General features: G+C 41.8%; 1 protein-coding gene across 17 annotated transcripts in view; it reads left to right on the top strand.

Moving 5' to 3' along the window:
* The window catches only part of SYTL2 (synaptotagmin like 2), a 259,334-nt gene that overhangs the window by 182,372 nt on the left and 54,797 nt on the right, over nt 1-22,165 (top strand). For 10 of the 17 annotated variants that reach the window (XM_033948916.1, XM_033948909.1, XM_033948919.1 and 7 more), the window contains 3 exons: nt 10,246-10,299; nt 14,757-14,792; nt 18,577-18,671. In XM_033948916.1, the coding sequence (XP_033804807.1) occupies nt 10,246-10,299; nt 14,757-14,792; nt 18,577-18,671 (185 nt within the window). The remainder of the gene's footprint in view (nt 1-10,245; nt 10,300-14,756; nt 14,793-18,576; nt 18,672-22,165) is intronic. The other 7 variants (XM_033948922.1, XM_033948918.1, XM_033948915.1 and 4 more) reach the window with 2 other exon arrangements.

The raw sequence follows: 22,165 nt of genomic DNA, 5'->3' as shown, positions 1-22,165 counted from the left end.
GCAGACTTTTATGGTCTCTGTTTCTCAAATAACAAGATGAATTCAGAAAGGCTGAAGTGGTCTTTGACTGCAACTCTAATAGTTGAAACACAAGGACAGTGCTAGGCGGGTTCCTACAATCTATATCCCAGAAACACCAGAGAAAGACCTTGATCAAGTATTTTATATTATACTCATTGTTAGTTTAACCATGAATTGATAAGTGTGACTGCCGCACAGACTGGATGGATTGTTCAGGTCTTTATCTGTTGTCATTTACTACAATATATTACTACAGGGTCCCAGTATGTGGCTTTTCGTAACTGCACTATCCCTAATAATAAGTTTATTTGATGTAACTCATGCTATTTAAGTTGTTTCTCAAGGCATGTTACGTTCAAATACAGTAGGTGTTTTCCTGTCCATGGAGAGCTTACAATTTAAGAGGATTAAGTGACTTGCCCAAGGTCACAAGGAATGTGAGTGAGATTTGAGCCTTGCTGAAATCTGGTCTTTCTAATCTTCAGCCTGCTGCTATGACAACTAGGCATACTTAATCAATTATGACCAGTCTTATATATTGTGGATTGGGGGGGGGGGGGGGGTAGCAGTTTTCTCATGGGCTTCCAGCTCAATTGGAGCTGACCCCTATTGGACTGTGGTGTTATGAGCCTTCATTCACAAACACATATAACTGTTTTCCCTTATTTTGATATTCTCTGTGCCACTAAGTTCAGTCCACAAACCACAGCTGTCTTCTGTATTCTAGAAACATGAACCTGAATCTCTACTAGGTCTTGCCATTGAGGGATGACCAAGATTCTTCCCCCTCAACTGGTCTGGACACTACCTCTGCAGCATACACCAGAACTCTGTGCTGGGAATCCAAGCCCAAGTTTTATATATGGCTGTACATTGTATTTAATAATGAGCCACTGGACCAGCGCTGTATTACCAATCTTACAATTATTGTAATATCCACTAGTTACAGTATCAATGGAGGCTTTATAATAATGAAACACAGGGCGCTTGTACAAATATCTAATATAATAAAATGATAGGCCGCGCATGCGCACTAAAAAAAAACGTGTTCCCTGGTCCGTCGCGAAAAAACGAGTGCGCATGCGCGGCCCCGCCTCTCACTGTCCATAGTTCGGCGGCTTTCAAATTTTTTAAAAAAAAACTTACACAGCTGCGGCGGCCTTCCTCACCCCTGGCTCTCACTGCATGGTACCAGCTCCTCTCTCAAACTGCACCAGGATCGAGAGAGGAGCTGCGGTGGCGGCTTTCAAATACAAATTAAAAAAAAAATACACAGCTGGGGGTCGCCGCTCTCACCCGGTTCTCACGGTGCGGCTGAGCGCTGGCGGCCGGCGAACCCTAATTGCGGCGATGGTGGCTTTCAACTACAAAAACAAAAACAGCTGAGGGCAGCAGCTCTCACCCGGCTCTCACGGTGCCGTGTTCCCTGATCCGATCTCTGTTCTTCCTGCACCATGGCACGCCACCGCCGGCCGGGAGCTCCTGGGGGCTGGCGGCGCGAGCCGCCCGGCCAGTGCTGAGGTCCCGCCTCCCGCTTCCGCCCTACACGGTGCCGCCAGACCCGGCCCTACAAAACGGCCCTACACTCAGATCCGCGAACAGGGGATCAGGAACTAAACAGAGATTTAAAAAAACATACAAACAACAGTGGACAAGTACAGAGACACACAAACACTCACAGAAGGACAGGGGGCTAAAGAGACAGATTGAAAAAAATCACAAAACACAGAGGACAAAGAGAGAGACACACAGACACTCACAGAAGGACAGGGGGCTAAAGAGACAGATTGAAAAAAATCACAAAACACAGAGGACAAAGAGAGAGACACACAGACACTCACAGAAGGACAGGGGGCTAAAGAGACAGATTGGAAAAAAAATCACAAAACACAGAGGACAAGGAGAGAGAGACACACAGACACTCACAGAAGGACAGGGGGCTAAAGAGACAGATTGAAAAAAATAACAAAACACTAAGGAGAGAGAGAGACACAGGAAACAAATGTTACAGGTGGTAGGCTGTTTTAAAGAAGAGGAGCCGCATGCTAGACAGGGGGAGCAGGTAAGGAGTGCTGCTGGACAGGGGGAACAGGGAAGAGGGTCAGGGGGAGAAAGTAAGGAGTGCTGCTGGGCAGGGGGAGCAGGGAAGAGGGTCAGGGGGAGAAAATAAGGAGTGCTGCTGGACAGGGAGAGCAGGGAAGAGGAACAGGGGAGCAGGGAAGAGGAACAGGGGAGCAGGTAAGAAGTGCTGCTGGACAGGGGGAGCAGGAAAGAGTGACTGGGGAGCAGGGAAGAAGTGCTGCTGCACAGGGGGAGCAGGGAAGAGGGACAGGGGGAGCAGGTAAGGAGTGCTGCTGGATAGGGGGAGGTAAAAGGAAGGGAGAAGGCCTACTGCTGGACAGGTGGAACAGGCAAGGGGTGATGGTTGACAGCCGAGGAAAGAGAGAGACAGAAAGCGGCCAAGGGGAGAGAGAGAGAAAGAAAGACACACACATCTATTCTAGCACCCGTTAATGTAACGGGCTTAAAGACTAGTTCTATATATTATACATACATCCAGCAATGGAGAAAAGCTTATTAGACAAAGCAACTGATTATCAAAATGACCAAAAGTATATTAAAATATTTAATTAACTCTCTAGAAAATCCATTTGCTTATGAAACATGAAAATAACACATCCATCCTGTTGTCACCTTTCTACATATTTGGTGTTTTTACTGTATTTAGGAGTTTTGATCTGTTTGGGAAACCCAAAGGAATGTTTGGATCTAAGCTATCTCCAGTTCAGTGTTAAAATTCTGGATTGTTGTTATACGGCTTCAAGCTAGTAGTAGGGTTTAATATCTAACATAGTAGATGATGGCAGATAAAGGCAATTTGTCACACAAACTGATCATTTCTTGTTAGAAAGCTGAAGTTCAGAGTTTTTAAAACTGCAGAGTCAAAAAGTCATGAGAAATCAACATTTTAAAGAATATAATGGGTATCTTTAGTGTTTATGTGATTAGCGCCCTTTGAATTTCACCCTTAGTGCCAGTCTTCCTATATAATTATGTAAAATACTAGCGGCAGTTTTGCTAAAGCAAAGAAAATTAGCACTCATGTACACTGAAGACCTAATGATCAGTAAATATCTTTTGAATACACACTATGGGCTAGATTCACAAAGCAAACCGATCGTGTACCAATCAGTTTATGACCCATTGCTACCTGATTTCCCTCCGGCCCGATTCACTGCCAACCATCCTCCGATCCGCGCATGAAAATGAGAGCAATGGCATGCAAAGTAGGCAGGGACGCGATTCTCTAATCAAAACCCTGCAACACCAGTCGCTCAAGCCCTTTTCAACTGCCCTGCCTTCTGCCGCCCTGCTCTCTGCCCTGTCAGCCCCGATCTCCTGCTGCCCCGAACTCCTCCTGCAGGCCCGACTCTCCTGCCCTGGATCGCCTGCCTGCCCCGACTCTCCCACCTTTCCCTGCAGTGCAAGCCCATGGTTTTAACCCAAGGGCTTAAGTGGGTTAAAACCACGGGCTCCAAAAAAGTTAAAAAAAGAAAAAAAAATCTCTGCCAGGCCCGGAAGTCCAGCGCATGCACTGGGATCGCTATAGAGCAGGGATCTCAAAGTCCCTCCTTGAGGGCCGCAATCCAGTTGGATTTTCAGGATTTCCCCAATGAATATGCATGAGATCTATGTGCATGCACTGCTTTCAATGCATATTCATTAGGGAAATCCTGAAAACCCAACTGGATTGCGGCCCTCAAGGAGGGACTTTGAGATCCCTGCTATAGAGCGATCCGGGCAAGCAGATGGGGCGTTCCTCTGATCGCCCCCCCATCTGCATATTGTAGTTTGGAGACTCCAACGGACCTGCCTGGTTCGGATACGGATCGGTCCCGATCGGGCAGATTTGTGAATCTAGCCTTAAGTCCTATATATATATATATATATATATATGGATAACTGCATTTTTTAAAATTGACTGTTCTAAGTAAAAATACATGGAGGACATAATCAAAAGATATGCCTAAGTCCGTTTTGGACATATGGTGCTAGACACCCAAAGTTGGCAGCGGGAAAAATACATCTAAAATCATTTTTTTCAAGAATCTAAAATACATCTAAAATCATTTTTTTCAAGAATCGTCTATCTGGATGGCCAGGCAATTGTTCATCCAGACCGCTAGGTTGTCTGTCTTTATACCACATTCTCAACCAAAATTTTGTCCACGTCCCAAACACCCAGAACAAGACCTTTTTAATGTGGGAGGGGCCAACATTATGATGGATTGGCCACCCAGACATGATAACAGAGCAGTGGGGTACCTTAAAGGGCACTGCTATGAACTTCACAAAAGAGTGCCAGATAAATATCTCACCAGAACTCCCTTATAGGTTGTGGTGAGCCCACCAAAACACTCCCCAAACCCACTATACCCACCTGTCTACAACCCCAGTATGGCTGCAAGTGCTACCTATATGGCAGTACAGTAGGGTTTTGGTGGGTGCACATGTTCCACCTACATGGTTAGAGTGGCTTATGGGCCTGGGTCCTCCTCTCCATGGTTCATTAGTCCACCCCCAGGCTATTTAAGAGACCTGTGTGCAGCTCTACTAGGCTTTCCCATACTAGGTGCTAATGTTCTGGAGAGAGGTATGTATGTTTTTTATTCTGATCTTTGTGGGGATGTGGGGAATGAACACTGGGGGAGTGTGTGGGGGGTCTTTACTTTGTTTCTGCAGTGTTTATCTGGTCACTTTGGATACTTTTTGGTTTTTTATACATATTTGTACATCGCCTAACTCACAGTTCTTCAATCGCCGGTCCGCAAAAAAATCTTGATGGTCCGCGAAGGTTTCGGGTCTCCGCCGCAGCAAAAGGTGCCGGTGTCAGCTGACGTGCAACTTCTTGTTACCGTCGCTATGCCGGCACTCCTGCCTTCCACCACCGACTCCTGCCGCATATGTCTCCGCACCCCTAGACAAGCAGCGGCAGCTCTGTGTGCTTTTAATTTTGGCACACAGCTGCCCCTAAGCAGTATTTTAGCGCGGTTTCATGAGGCAGCCTCGGGCCTTTGGTAGGCCGGCCCACATTGCATCATCGAAGCGGGCCGGCCTACCAAAGGCCCCGAGACTGCCTCATGAAACCGCGGCTAAAATACTGCCTAGGGGCAGCTGTGTGCCGAAGTTAAAAGCACACAGAGCTGCTGCTAGCCTACTTAGAGGAAACATTTGCTGGAGAGGGAAGGAGGGAAGGGAGAAGGGGGTACTCCTGGACAAGGGAGGGGAAGGGGCTACTGCTGACAGGGGAGAAGGGAAAGGGAAGGGACGTGAATTACTGTTGGATAAGGGGAGGAGGAAAGGGAGAAGGGGTACTCCTGGACAAGGGAGGGGAAGGGGATACTGCTGACAGGGGAGAAGGGGAAGAGACAAGAATTACTGTTGGATAAGGGGAGGAAGAAAGGGAGAAGGTACTGCTGGACAGGGGAGGAGGAAAATTGGAAGGAAACAGCTGGCAGGGAGATTAGAGGAGGGGAAGGAGTCAGGATGGAATGGAGAGATCAGAAGAGGGAAAGAGGAGAGACAGAGGAATGAAAAAGTAGAGAGAGATTGATGCTGGGAAGGGGGGGTCAGATGAAAAATAAGGAAAGAGTGACAAAGATGCTAGATCTGGTGTAGGAGAGAGGGGCATAGAAAGAACGCAGATACTATATGGGAGGGGGAGGGGTAGAGGGCAGACAGTGGATGGAAGAGGCAGATGCTGGATTGAAGAGACAGAGGGCAGACGCTGGATGGAAGAGAGTGAAAAGACGATGAAAGCAGAAACCAGAGACGACAAAAGGTAGAAAAAAATAATTTTATTTCTATCTTGTGATTAGAATATATCAGATTTAAAATATGTATCCTGCTAGAGCTAATGTTAGACATAACTGGGGAGTGCAAAGCCCAGGCAGTACGTCTTTAGCTTCCAGCTGGCTTAGGGCTCTCTCTGACCAGGAGGCAATTGCCCTAGTTGCACTCCCCCTAACACCATTCCTGCCATGTGTGACTGCGGTATTCTGTTAGCATGATATTTGTGTAGCATTCTGTAATAATTTAGCTTATTCAGTTTTCTTGATAGTAGAGGGGATATATGTGAAGGGGAGGGGATACGGGGCTTTTGTTGATCCTTGCCCTGTATTATTTATATTTATAAAATGACAATTGTACAGAATATTGTTTCTTTTTATACTTTAATAAAATATGTTCAATATAAAATCATAACTATTTAAGGCTTGTGCGGATGGGATCAGATGGTTAATGGGACCGAGCTCGCGGGGACGGGGCGGCAATGGGGTTTTTAAAAATTTCAGTCTTATTAGTTTGCCGGTCCACGAAATAATTATTTTATTTCCGCTGGTGTAAAAAGGTTGAAGAACACTGGTCTAACTCACAACGTATACATTCCATCTAGGAAGTCTAGTAAAACATTAGATTATCCCTACAGGATGACTAAATCTACATTGGCCCACATCCTGCCCCAACAACTCCTCCAAATACACCCCTTTCAGCTCTGAGCGCACAGCGGCATTCAGAGGCCTAAAAAGTCCCTGGATACGTCAAAAAAATAGGTTTGATTATTGGCACTCGGACAACCTGTCTTTTATGTCATCCATGTGCCGACGGGTGGGTTTTTAGACATGTTTAAGTTTTGATTATGAGCCCCATAGCTTTTTTTTGTTCATGTCTTAAAAATCCTGTATAAGCTCTGGGGTATTGATCTCTCCACATTCCTCCTCTTTAGACCCAGAATGGGATCAAAGCCTTTTTAGATCAAGCTCTTAATGTAAATCTGCATGGTGCTTTTTAATACATACTAACAAGTTATATCTCCTTCCAACTGTATTCATAATTGTGATACTACTGTGGGAATTTTCTCTGTATATCTTTCTCTGGAAAGACTCTGTTTTATCACACAAGGGACTTATACGCATATACAAGAGGTTTAAAGTCTAAGAAATGCATTTAAGCAGTATGTATAGTTTTAGCTTACCAATTAAATTATTATGCCCCATAATAATAAATTAGGAAGTCAAAATTCAATCATTTTGTCTGGATATTTTCAGACAGATCTTAGCTTTTTAAAATTTCAGATGGTTAAATGTAAGAAGGAAGTGGCAAGACAAAAGTTGCATTTTAATTGGTTAGTAGTACTAACTTCCAGAAAGCAAAACACTTCATTGCTATGTAAATTCTATGAATTACTACAAATGGAAAAATAATCCTAACAAAAAGCTAGAGTCATTTTAATACCCCAGAAGCATCGGGTCATGGGTCACAAAGTCAAGGCCCAATACTCCTGGGCCTTATATTAAAGAGGCCAGCTCTTGGCTAGAGAACCTGCCCCCTCCCTCTCTCCCTCTTCCACCAGATAAAAGCACAGCATTCCAAGACCAGACCTCTCCAATCCCTCCTCCCCAAAAGGAAGGCTGGTCTATTATTCTCCTATTGAAGGCTTTTCCTGGGCTCCCCGTTCTGTATTCCTGCTCTCTAGAGCAGGGCCTCTCAACCCAGTCCTCGGGAGACACCAAGTTCCATTGGGTTTTCAATATGTCTACGATGAATATACATATGAGAGATTTGCATACCAAAGAAAGTCTGTCTTATGCAAATCTTTCTTATGCTTATTCATTGTGAATATCCTGAAAGCCCAATGGGACTTGCTCCTGCCCTTGCAGGTCAAGCTTCAAAATGTCATTACTGATCCCTAGTAGTTATCTTCCAATATTACTACTAGGGGTTCAAATGTTCATATAAGGACCTTTTTGCCTTTGCACAAAAACTTGTCCCCTTGCAGTACTACTGGGAGACTGTCACTAGAGGTTGCCAGCACCATTGTGAACCCAACTCTCACAAAGACAAAAGCAACAGGAGATCTCTCCTGCCTGACCACACTAGAAACCAGGAATGTTTTGAAACATAGAAACATAGAAGATGACAGCAGATAAGGGCCATAGCCCATCAGGTCTGTCCACTCTACTGACCCACCCCCAAGTCTACTATCCTAGGTATCCCACTCCTGGTGACAGGTTCCCTTGGCTTAACCCTCTAAGGAATCCCACATGGGCATCCCATTTGCTCTTAAATTCTTGCACACTGTTTGCCTCGATCACCTGCACTGGGAGCTCGTTCCAAGGATCAACCACTCTTTCAGTGAAGAAATATTTCCTGGTAGACCCAGGGGGCTAGGAGAAGGCCTTTCCAAGTGTGAACTTCTGGATATGGTGGGTGTGATTTGAGGGGGGAGGTCTGGCCTTGGATACCATCTGAAGTGAAGGGTGGGGTAGCAGGGAGGTTCCCTAGTTGAACACTGGCCCCTTTTAAGATGCAGCCTAGCACTGGGTAATGACTTTGCATCCCACTGTTTCTGCAACAGTAGAATAACGCTGCTTGCAAGTTGGCTCACAAGCAGTGATGTTCATATACCATGAGTCAATAACCAGTGGTAATGAGCTTCCACCAGTTAGTGAGTCCTATGAGTACATTAAGGTGCATCAAAAGCCTGGCTTTCACCATATCTTGATTATTACTCTCCCCCCCTTTAGGAAAATATATTCAACAGTCAGATGTACCCGGATAAGTCAACTGAATATCTGGTTAAAATTAAACTGATATAACCTATTAACTTTTAACTGGATATAGGGTTACTGTATAGTGGTCTTTATGAATTCAGATTTTCTAGTATAATGCTTTGACAAAACCTTTTAATATTAGCTTCATTTATAGTAAAACTGTATATAAATACACATTGATATTTATATAGCCATATGAGGCATAAACATTGCTTTATAGAGACGTGAGTAGACTGTAAGTGCCAGGAAGCAGTTCCTATCTGATTAAAATAGACAGACGTGACCCAAATTGGGGGGAGAGGAGTAATAGATTTAAAAAAGTGAGGCCATAGTTAGAACCAAACAATATGGATTATAGGTAATGGTAACTGAAGAAGAGCAAATATAAAGCTAAATGTTGTAAGGCCTCTTAAGACACTTGTTTCTCTTGTTGACTCCTTAATAAACATGATTTTAAAAAAAAAGACAGTATTGTAAAGTTAGTTGCTCGATTGATTCTGAGGAAGCTCTGGATTTCCTGAAGTGATATGCAAAACAAATTTGTGATAATGAATGAGTTTTAAAACTGCCCAGTGCCAGATGGTGTTGCACCTGCTTAACTGTAAGTTAGCAAATGCATTCAAATTTTATAATAAATATGAAATCAGATACTTACATCCTTTTTCAAATGTGCATGTTACTCTGTGGTAATGTTGTTTTTCAGTGTGGGCTGCATTTTATCTGATGTGGCCTATTTAATAAAACTCACAACAGCGATCACTATACGTTATGAACCTTTGGATTTCAGCTTAGTGTACCTTCCTTGCTAATGCAATTTCTGTGATGCAAACAGGAAGCACGCACAAGATCTTCACTGATCCATTAAATTTTTATATAAGTTAATTCAATTGTATTGTAAAATTTATAAATTAAATAAATTTTAAAGATTTTAAAAGAGTTGAAATTCATGACTTAGCTTTAGATTCTGTCGGCGGAGATGCTAAATAAAAAAGGGGGTGTTTAGCCTTGAAACAGCTATGGCGAAACATACAAGTCAGCGGAATGGTCCCCCTTGCCGACAGAATCTAAAGCTAAGTCAAGAATCTCAACTACTTTAAAATCTTTAAAATTTATTTTATTTAATTTATACAGTTTAAAATGCAATTGAATTAACTTATATAAAAATGTAATGGATTAGTGAAGATCTTGTACGCTCTTCCTGTTTGCATCGCAGAAATTGCATTAGCAAGGAAGGAAGAAAGGTACACTAAACTGAGATCCAAAGTTTCATAACGTATAGTGATTACTGTTTTGAGTTTGATTAAGATTTACTATAAGGAAAACAAAAAATGACTGCTGTTGGACATTAGCTATTTAATAAATAATGCATGCATTTCCTGCAGTGAACTTAACACAGGTTACCACACATTACAGAATAAGCCTCCTATTGATATGTCACATTCCTGGGAAAGGTAGCTAACCTACCAGAAGCTCTTTTAAGGAATACATCCCTCACCAGCTTTTTTGATTGTATTATTGTTGTTGCTGACCTTTTTTCCTGTCTATAAGGTGGATTCCAGTGAACCCCATATGGTACAGAATACTGAACCCTTTATTAATTTTTCCTGAACAGATCAGAGAAAAGTAAATCTTCCCAAGGAAGAATTAGTGCTTAGTGATGACGATGGTAAATATTTCATTTGTATATATGCATGAACTTAATGTGACTTTTCAACATTGCTGGTATATATAAATTGTATTGCAATATATTTTTAATTCACTATTTGCTAGATATTTTCTATCAAACTAGTAAAATGAATATATTTACTTAAAAACATTCAACAGATTATTTGGTTGTTGTTTGACATTCCCATATCTAATGTAGAGCTCAGTTTTCCTGATGTTTTACTAGATGAAACAAACCTCACAATATAAATTAAGGATGTCTCTTGTCCACTGAGTTTTTGTTTTCTTAAGGGCAAATGCATCACAGCCCATTCAATTCCTATGGGCTGCATCACATTTGCCGCATCAGGACTAACTACCATGGCTTTGTAAAAGGGGCCTAAACTTGATATACCACTCAGGGGGGAATTATCAAAGTTGGTTATTATTGAGACAGACTATTTTACTGTTAATGGTTATTAATGAAGTCTCATTGCTTAAAACAGGACCTGTGCTAAAATAGCACAATTTAGTGGTAAAATAACACGTCTTGAAGATTGCCCACATTGCTCACATTACTAACTACATGTCCTTTGGTAGTTTGCAAATCCAATAGATTTATTATCCATATAACAACCAATATAGCATAAATCAATCAAAAATCCCTCCATCCTCATTTCTTCAAACAACTTAGAAACAAAAGTATAGAAATTTCCAACATCTCCTCTCCACTAAACAATCACAAAAATGAAATAAAGAATAATAGAGGTAGAGTTGCCAACATGGGCTACTATTAAATTGGGGTTCTTTTGCTTAGGGTCTCATTACAGACATAACTGTAGCCCACATTTTATTTATTTATTCAAGTCTTTAGCCCGTCCTCCCAAAGGAGCCCAGAACGGGTTACAAGAGTACATTCAGGACATGACATAGTTGACAATACAGCATCTGAGTTACAGTAGGTAACTTCCCCCAAGGTTCAGTATGTAAAGCAGTGCAGTCTAGTTCAAACTTGAATTTTAAGTAGCTGCGTATTCCAGCATATTTAGCTTATTTTAGATCTACATTAAGGGCCAGGCACAAAGAATTTTGAAGGATGCAAGCCAGTTTGCACAGTGTTGAAACCATGTACATTTAGCTCAAGGTTCTAATTTCTTATAAGCAAAAATAATTTTAAAAGTGCTAAAGGGCTTATTGCTTTACTGCAAAAGGCCTACAGCTCTTTTCCAAAATGTGGTGCATTTACAGTTTTTTATGTAGATTTTCAGAAAATGCTCTAAAAATAGTTTATAATTCTGAACAAGGAGAAGAGCCTTATCAACGCACAAGTCATGTTAGTCATATGACGTGTTCCAAAATAGTGATGATGACTTACAAGCAGTTAACATAAGAGCATAAGAATAGCTTTACTGGGTCAGACCAATGGTCCATCAAGCCCAGTAGCCCATTATCACCGTGGCCAATCCAAATTTTTTGAGATTCATAAATCTGATCCTTAACTATCTAAAAAAGTATGAATATGGCCTTTCTAGTTTAGAAATCTGCTCTTTTTAAGATCCTGTATAATAGCACATACCCCTCCTTTTACTAAACCGCTATAGTGGTTATTAGTGCAGGGAGCCACACTAAATGCTCTGCGCTGCTCCCGATTCCTATGAGCATTGGGAGCAGGGCAGAACATTCATAGTGTGGCTATTGCAGTTTAGTAAAAGGGGGAGGGGATAGTTTGGAAGCAGCCATGTTGGATATCTGTTGTTGGGGTTTTTTTTGACTCAGCTGTATGAGCAGACTTTTTTCACCATTGTCCTTACCTATTATGTCACTGAAATAACATGATTTGTCAGAGAAAAGTTAGTGACTAAAAAGAATAGGGAAGACTATTAAAACTCTGAGAACAAACAAAAAGCCTGACAAAAAATGAACAAAATAAATTTCTGCTTCTAACCTGGCCTTTGGTTATTTTCACTATTAAAGTAAAGCAATTTAAGGGATTTTTAAAATGTCTTCTGTTTGTGAAGGCCTATGGTGGCAGGACAAATTAGCAAATGATATAGCAGGTATAATAAATTGAAGATGGAAAAGTGCAGGAAAGTGCTTATAAAGACATACTATTGTGAGCAGTATTATCATCAGATATATATCCTGAGCTATCATTCCTAAAGCTAGGAGTGAACAATACTAGCAACTCGCTGTGGATAAAAGCTAAGTACAGTAAAACCTTGGATTGCAAGTAACTTGGTTTGCAAGACAAGCAAAACATTTGGTTAAATTTTAACTTGATATACAAGCAATATCTTGCGATACGAGTACATACAGTATACACGTGTCACATCATCACAGCTGAGCTGATGGGTCGTCTCTCTTTGACGCCGCAAGAGTGTAGTGACTGTTCTAAACGAGCGAGGTCTTGCAATATGAGTACGTACAGTTTATAACGTGTCACATCATCACAACTGAGCCGATGGTTCTCTCTCTGACGCTGCAGGAGTTTAGTGACTGTTCTAAACGAGCAAGGTTTTGCAATACAAGTACAGTACATATAGTATTTTGTATTAAAGTTTTTGGGTTGTGGAACGAATCGTCTGGGTTTCCATTATTTCCTATGGGAAAATTTGCTTTGATATATGAGTACTTTGAATTACCAGCATTCTTCTGGAACGAATTATGCTTGCAAACCAAGGTTTTACTGTATATCAATGATATCACAGCGAGAGGAACAACTGTACTATGGACTTAATTAAAAAGAAGTAATTAATTTATTGGGTTACTTTTAACAAATAAGGATTTACATAAATAAAATTAATTAATATTGGTGTGAGAATAGGGGGTTACAAGAGACCTGTGATAGCTCACGAGTGGTTGGATGGACAAGACTAGTGGGCACTTGAGGTCACTGTTCCCCAACAAGAAGGATAAACAAAGAAGAAAGAAGAGTTATATGAATTAAGCACCAATGTAACCAATGTGAAACTAATGAGTTTACTTCTCATTAGTATCACAGAAGATGGGTGTTATATTTTAGATGAAACATCAGTACTGAAAGAAAAGGGCAGATAGAGAGTAGTATATTTAGGTTTGTAAATGTTTGTTTTTAAAAAATATTTTATGTATAAGTTTTAATATATTTTATGTAATATTCATGTCACTTACCCCCCCCCCTTTTGTACAAGCACAGAAGGGTTTTTTTTAGCTCCGGCTGGCACTCTGAGTGCACTGCTCTGATGCCCATAGGAACTCTATGACCATCGGAGCAGTACAGAGCAGTCAGAACACTGTCTGGGGTTAAAAATGAATAAATCTAAAAGGAAATTGGAAAGCTGGTATTTACTCATATGGTTACTGGTTCTGTTGGCATCTATATAATAACCCCAAAAATGTATTTTTTATGGAAATGTAGAGCTTAGGAAAATGGAGACAAAATAGTTTTATTAGGATCTGTATTATTTGTCTTATTTGAATGAAGGCCTTAATTGTTCTTTTATTATATATATAGAACAATTTTAGGGGATGGGCATAGAAGGAATGGAATTTGATTTATAAGGGGCTGCTGAAAAGTTCTCAGCCCAACCAATAAAGTTGGGGCTGTGTCCATCAAGGGCTGGACACTTATAGTCCACTTTTTTCATTCCATTGGAAAAATATGGAATGAAAAAAGTGGAAAATCACTGGACTAAATGTACTGTATAGCTGTTGATGGAGACTGGCCCGGCTTTGTTGGTTGGGCTGAGAACTTTTCAGCTGTCCCTCGTACCATTTACATATATACCAGCACTTATTTTGTATCTGGGGCAATGGAAGGTTAAGTGGCTTACCCAGAATCACAAGGAGCTGCAGTGGGACTTGAACTAGAGGTCTGCACGGGAATGGGGATCGCGGAAATCCCCCCTAAACCACGGGACTCCCACAGGGACCCCCCTCTGGCCCACAGGACTCCTACGGGGACCCCCCTGTAGCCAACGGGACTCCCACGGGGACGGAAGGCTTTGGAAGCAGGGTTCGTCCATATAATATAATGGACACGTCAGCCTTAGTAAAAGAGGGGGTTTATAAGTTAATTACCTGAACAGAAAACAAAATAAGGGTTCCACCAAAGAGATTCCACAAGGAAAACAGCAGCGCAAACACAAAAGAAACGGTGGAATTGATGATCCTGTCAGAAGTAATTGCTGCTTTTTATGGGGACGGGCGGGGATGGAGGTAATTCCTTGCGGGAATGGGTGGGGACGGAGAGGATCCTGGTGGGGACAGGCGGGGATGGGTGGGATTTCTATCCCCACGCAACTCTCTAACTTGAACCCAATTCCCAGGTTCTCAGTCCACTGCACTAACTAAGGAATGAAAGGAAAATCTTTTAAAATTTTATTTTTCATTTCATTTTGTAAGAGGAATAAATCGTACAATAGTTCCATAAATGTGATGTAACTCAGTTATTAAACATCCCATTTGTTTAATTGTTATCAATATTGGATTTCTAAATAGATCAGCCACAGGAGACACACGAGGGCACGCCAGGAAGTGAGTACTAAGATCCTACTAGCAAAAACCTAATAAAACTCACTACCACTCGGTTTCATGCTTTATCTCGAAAACTAACCAAACTCCATAATATCTCAGTTCCCTACTCTTTACTCTAAATCAGTGGTCTCCAACCTTTTCCATGTAAATGCCCATAGTATAAATATGAGAAAGCTCTAAGAGTCCCCAAAAGATTTCAAGCTTATACATCCTACTAATTTTGTAAACCTCTATGACCTGCTTGTTCAGATTGGGCAATAAACATTAATATTAATATTGATTCTACAATGTTTTATGAATCTATTTTAAAAACACTTTATTTTGGCTTGTCAACAGTTACAAATTCCATACCCTTTGCCAATTTATATGTATACATATCCTACAGCAATCCTATCATTTAATGCTTTCTTTGAGTTGGCAAGATTGTAATTAATGCATTTGCAGGATTTGAAGAGCTCTTCAGCAATCTGAGGCTGAAATGGAGGACTTCGGGAGCCAAATGCAGCCCTGGGGCCATACATTGGAGACCACTGCTCTAAATTCTTGTAGTGGCTGATACGTTTGCTTTTAGCTTAATATCTACAACAATACCTGTAAATGAAATTAAAAAAAATTAAATTCACATAGAAGCAGTAGTTGCTCTGCAAATTGTTTGGCTTATTTTAACAACAGTTATCGTATGTCAACCATTCTCAACTGGAAATTGCATATATTACATGTTGCTTCAACTTATGTGCATGGTTTGTAAGCCCACACTTGGATTTCTAATGGAACTGCTGAGATACAACAGAATTTTGTTCCAAATATACAGTTGGCCTGCCTCTGGCATGTTGACCATCTACAAAATTTATATATAACATGCATGTTAGAAAATTTAACAAAAACCACACACACCAGCCTGTGAAATCTGTAGAATGTTTGAATTCTAGAAGCCATGATGAAACACTTCCAAATCTCAGAAACCTTTTTATATATATAAAGTAGTCTTTATCCAATTTAGAAACAATGGAAATTGCATGCTAAATAGAAATTTGCATTGTGAGTAGAATTACCATTAACCCACCCCTTTTACCATTCATCATGTTATAACCGCTGTATAGCCCCTAATTGTTTTCATATGTTATAGGAGATTTATCGACCAGGTAGGGCATTGAGGTCAGAGGGAGGAATGAGATTGATAGCACTCAGGGAATTAGGAGTGCTGTATGTAGTGATAAAGGCAAAAATGCTCTCAGTTACCAGTGTAAATCTGTGGAATGCACTTCCTGGGCATTTAAGACTATGGACTAGATTCACTAAGCAAACCGATCGTGTACCGCTCGGTTTGCGCTCACTTTCCTACTACGGCTCGATTCACTAACCTTCCTCCAGACCCCATCTGCACCCTATCTGATCTGTACATGCAAAGGAGTAAAAAGGCATGTAAATTTCATAAGGCATTGATTCATAAAACCATTTTGTCCAAACCGACTGGCCTTTCCGTTCCAAAAAGTTTCAACTGCTGAGGACCAGTCGCTTTACATCCTTGCCAACTATTCCTGCCTAGCAACTGCCGCGTGCATGTTAAGAACCCCATTAAAAATATATATCTACCCCGCAAAAAATCCTCCCACGATCCTGAGTCGGCCACAGCACTCGAGTGTGGGCCCTAACCGCGTATCCGCTCTCCTGCCTGCCACGGACCTACGGATCACGGAACACACAGGCAGGAGTGCGCATGCGCGGCTAGCGTTTTATTATATAGGATGTTTATTTTGGAAACCACTTAGTTTTAGGCGATATATACATTTTTTAAATAAATAAAATTCCAGTGGTCTCAATACTCATGATGGTAACTATTGACCTTTTCTTATCTCTTCTTTAATGTCATATCCTCTACTCCTTTGATGGTAACAGATCTCAAGAAGTAGCCAAAGAGCTTGCTTCTCCGCCAAATGATTAAAGCCAAAATTATTACCCTTTATTCAAACCGTTACATTAGAAAAGTTGGTTTATCTATTCTTTATTTGACACCAAAGTGTTAACCTACCTTTAGCAACCCCACTTTGAATGGTAGAATACATTTAGACCACTTGCATAGTATTTTGCTGCTTGGGCTAATAGCCACCAGGGGGCGAATGGCACTACAGGGAAAATGAATTAATTTACAAATATTGGATAGAGAAAAATAACATTAATATTTAAATTTCACAGTTGGTATTTCTTTTAAATGCAAGCTATGAAGTTTAAACATATATCCAACTATTCAGTGCTGGCCTCAATCCAGATTTTGCTGTTGAATGTCCGGGTATACCAGTGACCGCCACTATTATTCAGATAACAGTGTTATTCTGTGCCACTGCCAGGATAGCTTGTTGTTGTTGCTGTCCTACTTATCTAGATACCGGCACTGAATGTCACCAGTCTCTAGGTAACTCTTGTCTCTGCCCCCAGAATGCCCCAGCACTATCCAGATAACATTGGAGTAATCTGATCATTTTCAGTGGCTGAAAACTGCTGCCTGGCCTTGGTCAGCAAGACTAATCCAGGCAGCAGATGCTGCCACTCGGATAAGTCTTTTAAATATCGAGCTGCAAGTTTTGAAACTCTGAAATGTTCACCCTCAGGTACAATATAATAAGTTTACTTTTATTCATTCCTAATAATATGATTGAGAAGCTTCAAAGCTTCAGCAGCAATTTGGATGAGATGATAAACGGTATTACCATATTTTTCACTCCATAAGATACACCCTAGATTTAGAGGAGGAAAACAAGAAAAAAAACAATTCTGAACCAAATTCTCCCTGCTAGGCTCTGCACCCAACCCCACACTACTTGCCAAGCAATGCACCCTGTCCCCCCTCCCTGCCAGGCTCTGTACTCTGTCCCCCCTCTGGTGGTCTAGTGGTAGGCCGGGACAGGGCAGGCAGGCCTAGTGGCTGGCAGGCAGGTAGGGACAGGGCAGGCAGGCCTCCCCCCTCCCAGGAAGCCCCCCCCAGGCAGGCAGGCAGCAGCCTTCTCCCCTCCCAGGCCTAACCCCCAGGCAGGCCTACCCCCCCAGGTAGCCCCCCCCGGCAGGCAGGCCTCCCCCCCCTCCAGGCCTCCCCACAGGCAGGCAGGCCCGATCTCTCCCTCCTTATTTTTTAATTTGGCAGGCCCAGGCCCCTCCCCCTCCCTATTTTTAATTAGGCAGGGCCTCCCTCCCTCCCCCGTTAACCTTTTTAAATTCTGACACCCTCCCTCACTGGATGCGGCTGCCTGCCTGGTTTCCTGAGCACTGACAGCTGACGCGGCTGCCTCTGAGTCATCTTCCCTTGTGGCAGAGTGGCGCACAAGGCTGCTGGCCTGGTCCCGCGCCACTTCCCACGAGAGTTCTTAACAGGAAGTGGCGCAGGACCAGGCCGGCAGCCTGGTGCACCACTCTGCCACAAGGGAAGATGACTCAGAGGCAGCTGCGTCAGCTGTCAGTGCTCGGGGAACCAGGCAGGCAGCTGAGTCCAGCGAGGGAAGGTGTCAGAATTTAAAAAAGGTAACGGGAGGGCGTTGGGTATTCGCTCCATAAGACGCACCCTTGTTTTCAACCCCTTTTTGGGGGTGGAAAAAATGCATCTTATGGAGTGAAAAATAAGGTAGTTTTTTTTCTCTTCTATGTGTCTGTTTTGTTTCATCCTAATACGGTTTAGATGGTTCACTACTGCTGATCAGAGTCAAACAATTCGGACTAAATAGACAAGTTTTTCTAATAAGTCTGCTTTCTTGTCAGAACTGTGTAACAATGTTGAAACTGAAATACTACTGTTTAGTTTCCACAGTGCCTTCATTCCCAAACAGCCAATTTTCAAATCCTGAAAAACTTAAAAGGCTGAGCCAGTCTGTACCTGCATTTCTGCAAGATGAGGCAAGTCTTAATTTACCCTATGAAAATTAACACACACTGGTTTTTCATGTTATGTTTGAATTGTATTTTTAATAATGAAATGATAAATATTGTTATAGACTTGAAAAGGGGGGGGAGGGGTGTTGAATGTGGGGTTTGCCCTAACAGTTTTCTCCTTCCAGCTCAAATGGAATGAAGCCTGAGATCTGGTACATGAGCAATTGGGTGGGTGTGTTTCCCCTGGACTGCCTCATCTCCAACATACTAGTTTGGTCATTGCAGTAATAGTCCTGGATCAGGGGCAATGTGCAAGGGGGCTTTCTGGAACCCAAATTATAGGCCATAGATCTCAAATGTCACTCCTGAGCAGTAGGCACCTCCCACCCCATTCTCTACTGTCCTATGTAGCAGAAGACATGAGCTGGTGATCAAACCAAGAACCATCCCCATGGCACTGCACAGCATTACCACTGAGACACAGACGGGGTCTTGGCGATAGTGTTTGACATGTATTATCTAAATGTTGTAATATGAGAAAATTTCAACATTTATTAGGATTTTGGGTAGTCCTGTCATGATTTTGCTCATGATTTAGGGCTCCTTTTACAAAGGTGTATTAGGGCCTTAACGCGCAGACTGGCGCGAGCTAGCCGCTACTGTCTCCTTTTAAGCAGGAAGTAGTTTTTCGGCCATGTGCTAATTTTGTGCGTGCGCTAAAAACGCTAGCGCACCTTAGTAAAAGGAGCTCTTAATGTTTTGGGGTTCTTAGATAAAGTTAGTATGAAAAGGCTACAGACTTCAGTGAATATACCACTTGTCTAGATCAGGGGTAGGTAATTCTGGTCCTCGAGAGCCAGAGCCAGGTCAGGTTTTCAGGATATCCACAATAAATATGCATGAGATGGATTTGCATCTCAAGGAGGCAGTGCATGCAAATCCATCTCATACATATTCATGGTGGAGATCCTGAAAACCTGACCTGGCTCTGGTTCTCGAGGACCGGAATTGCCTACCCCTGGTCTAGATGAAAGTGTTTAACTAAAACTGTTTTAAGGCTCTGTTAATTGCTAGATTGGATATAAGACTAACTTTAATGAACAGGTTATTAGTAACTAGGGGCTCCTTTTACAAAGGTGCGTTAGGGTTTTTAGCGCATGCACAAAATTACCGTGCGCTATAGCGTGCGGTAGCCAAAAATCTACCACCTCCTAAAAAGGAGGCAGTAGTGGCTGGTGCGCTCGGGAATTTAACGTGTGCTATTGCGCGCGTTAAGGCCCTAGCGCACCTTTGTAAAAGGAGCCCTAGGTCTCAATGCAGAAAATGAGACCTCTGCTAAAATAGCACAAGCTATTGGTAAAACAACCTATCTTAACGATAGCCTGCATTAATAACTTCACCTAAATGTATGAATAAATATCCTTTTTTTACAAAACTGTGCAAGAGGTTTTTAGCACCGGCCTGCTGGCACTAAAAACCTCTTGTGTGGTTTTGTAAATGGGGGACAAATTAATAAAATGCTCAAGGCACCTTTTAGGCATCTTTCTCTTAATGCAATTTATTTATGTTTTTGATACTTCAATGAAGATTTTTTCATGATAACTGGCTATAATGCATGCCGCTTTAGTTATCTGTATGCTAGTATTCAGCTGCCTGGTACCAAATGCTGGGATATGACTGAAAGTTTGCTTAAATCTGACTATTATAAAGCTGGCTGTCTTGCTATTGTGCAAATCCCTAGAAATTCATCCCATAGGTAGCAAAGGAATATTCGGTGTTACATAACATAGAATCCCATTTGTTTACTGCGAATGCTTACCGTTCAATCTGGTCTAACAAATAAAGAGGGCTGGACAATCACAGTGAAATAAAAATCAGTCTTCCCAAAATTTTATAAACAAATTATCTTTCAGCAATTTCCTAAAATGTAAATAAGAAGTGAAGCCAAACAATAATCAATGAAATTCAGCATCCCAACTGTTAGCTTGAAATGATAACAAACGCATAATTTTTTTTTTTATATGCACAGCCTCTAACAGTTGGAAAGGCAAACAATGCAGTGGTGCACAATGAATGACTATGAGTGACAAATATAGGCCCCCGTTTATCAAGCTACATTAGGGTTTTTTTATTGCAGGCCGCTGCAGTATAAGATCCGATGCTCATAGAATTCCTATAAATGTTAGAGCTTTTACTGCAGTGACCCTAACGCAGCTTGATAAAAGGAGGCCTTGAATTGGTCTATTAAGGCCTCCTTATATGAAACTGAAATAGCAGTTTCTAGCATGGGGAGCCGCGGTGAATGGTCTGCGCTGCTCCCGACGCTCATAGAGTTCCTATGAGCGTCGGGAGCAGCACGGGCCATTCAGCGCAGCTCTCTGCGCTACAAACTGCTATGACAGTTTCGTAAAAGAGGGGGTAAATAACTAGGTGCAAGACCGTGTGAAATTTTATAGCATATATAACCAAATTTGAAAAATACCCTAGCCTCAACAGGAAACTAGAGTAATTCTTTATAATAAGGTGTAACATGATCTGTCTTTAAGTTGAAAATTAAACAAACAGCAGATTTTGTATAATGTGCAGGTTATGAAGATTTTCTATAATAACCTGCCATATCAACAATATTACAACAATCTAAAATGCTTAGGACCAAATATTGTACCAATAACTTGAATGAGGTAATGTTAAAATATGATCTAATTACAATTTCCAAAGCGTTTAAAAACTTTTCCAAAACAAAGCATCAACATAAGCACTCAAATAAATTCTTATCCAAATATACTCCTAGGATTTTAATAGTGGAGATGATAGGGTATAAAATCCCATTCAACAGTTGAATAAGATCTCATCAATGACAATAACAATTAAACATTATTGTGTGTAGTAGAGAATGCCATAGGGACAAATGTTTTCCCATTCCCACAGGAATTCATTTTCCCGTCCTGTCCCCACGAGTTCTTTTCCTGAACCTGCCCCTTTCCTGTAAGCTCTGCCTTAACCATACATTTGTGCAGATGAGAATGGAACTTGCAGGAATGGGGCAGGGACAGCGACGGGATGGGAAAATTGAGTTCCTGCGGAGATGGGGACAAATTTGTCCCCATGCCATTCTCTAGTGTATACACTTCTCACTCTGTATTCACAGGGGTTAGGTGCAGAGCCATACCGCAAAGTGAAAAATCGCGAATAACTTCTCGGCTGGCTCTGATCCACCCCCACCTCCCTCCTGCATCCCCAGAACCTTACCTGGTGGTCTAGCGGTGAAGCGGGGCAGGAGCGACTTTCCTATGCTCCTGCCCCGTGCAGAGCCGTCATCAGAATGGCTTCCATGAGTTCCTGTTGTTTAGACCACCAGGTAAGGTTCCGGGGAGGCTTGAACAGCTTAAAAATAGCCAAATAATGAAAATAGTTTTTTTGTAAAAAAAAAAATTGTGAATAACCGAATCTGCGGATACTGAAACTGCGGATTCGGAGGGACAAGTGTATTCCTTTGGATAAACTTAAACAATATGTGT

Source organism: Geotrypetes seraphini, chromosome 6 (assembly GCF_902459505.1).
Source record: "Geotrypetes seraphini chromosome 6, aGeoSer1.1, whole genome shotgun sequence".
NCBI classification, from domain to species: Eukaryota; Metazoa; Chordata; class Amphibia; order Gymnophiona; family Dermophiidae; genus Geotrypetes; species Geotrypetes seraphini.
The sequence above is the reverse complement of the archived record's forward strand: the minus strand, read 5'-3'. Positions and strand labels throughout refer to the sequence as shown.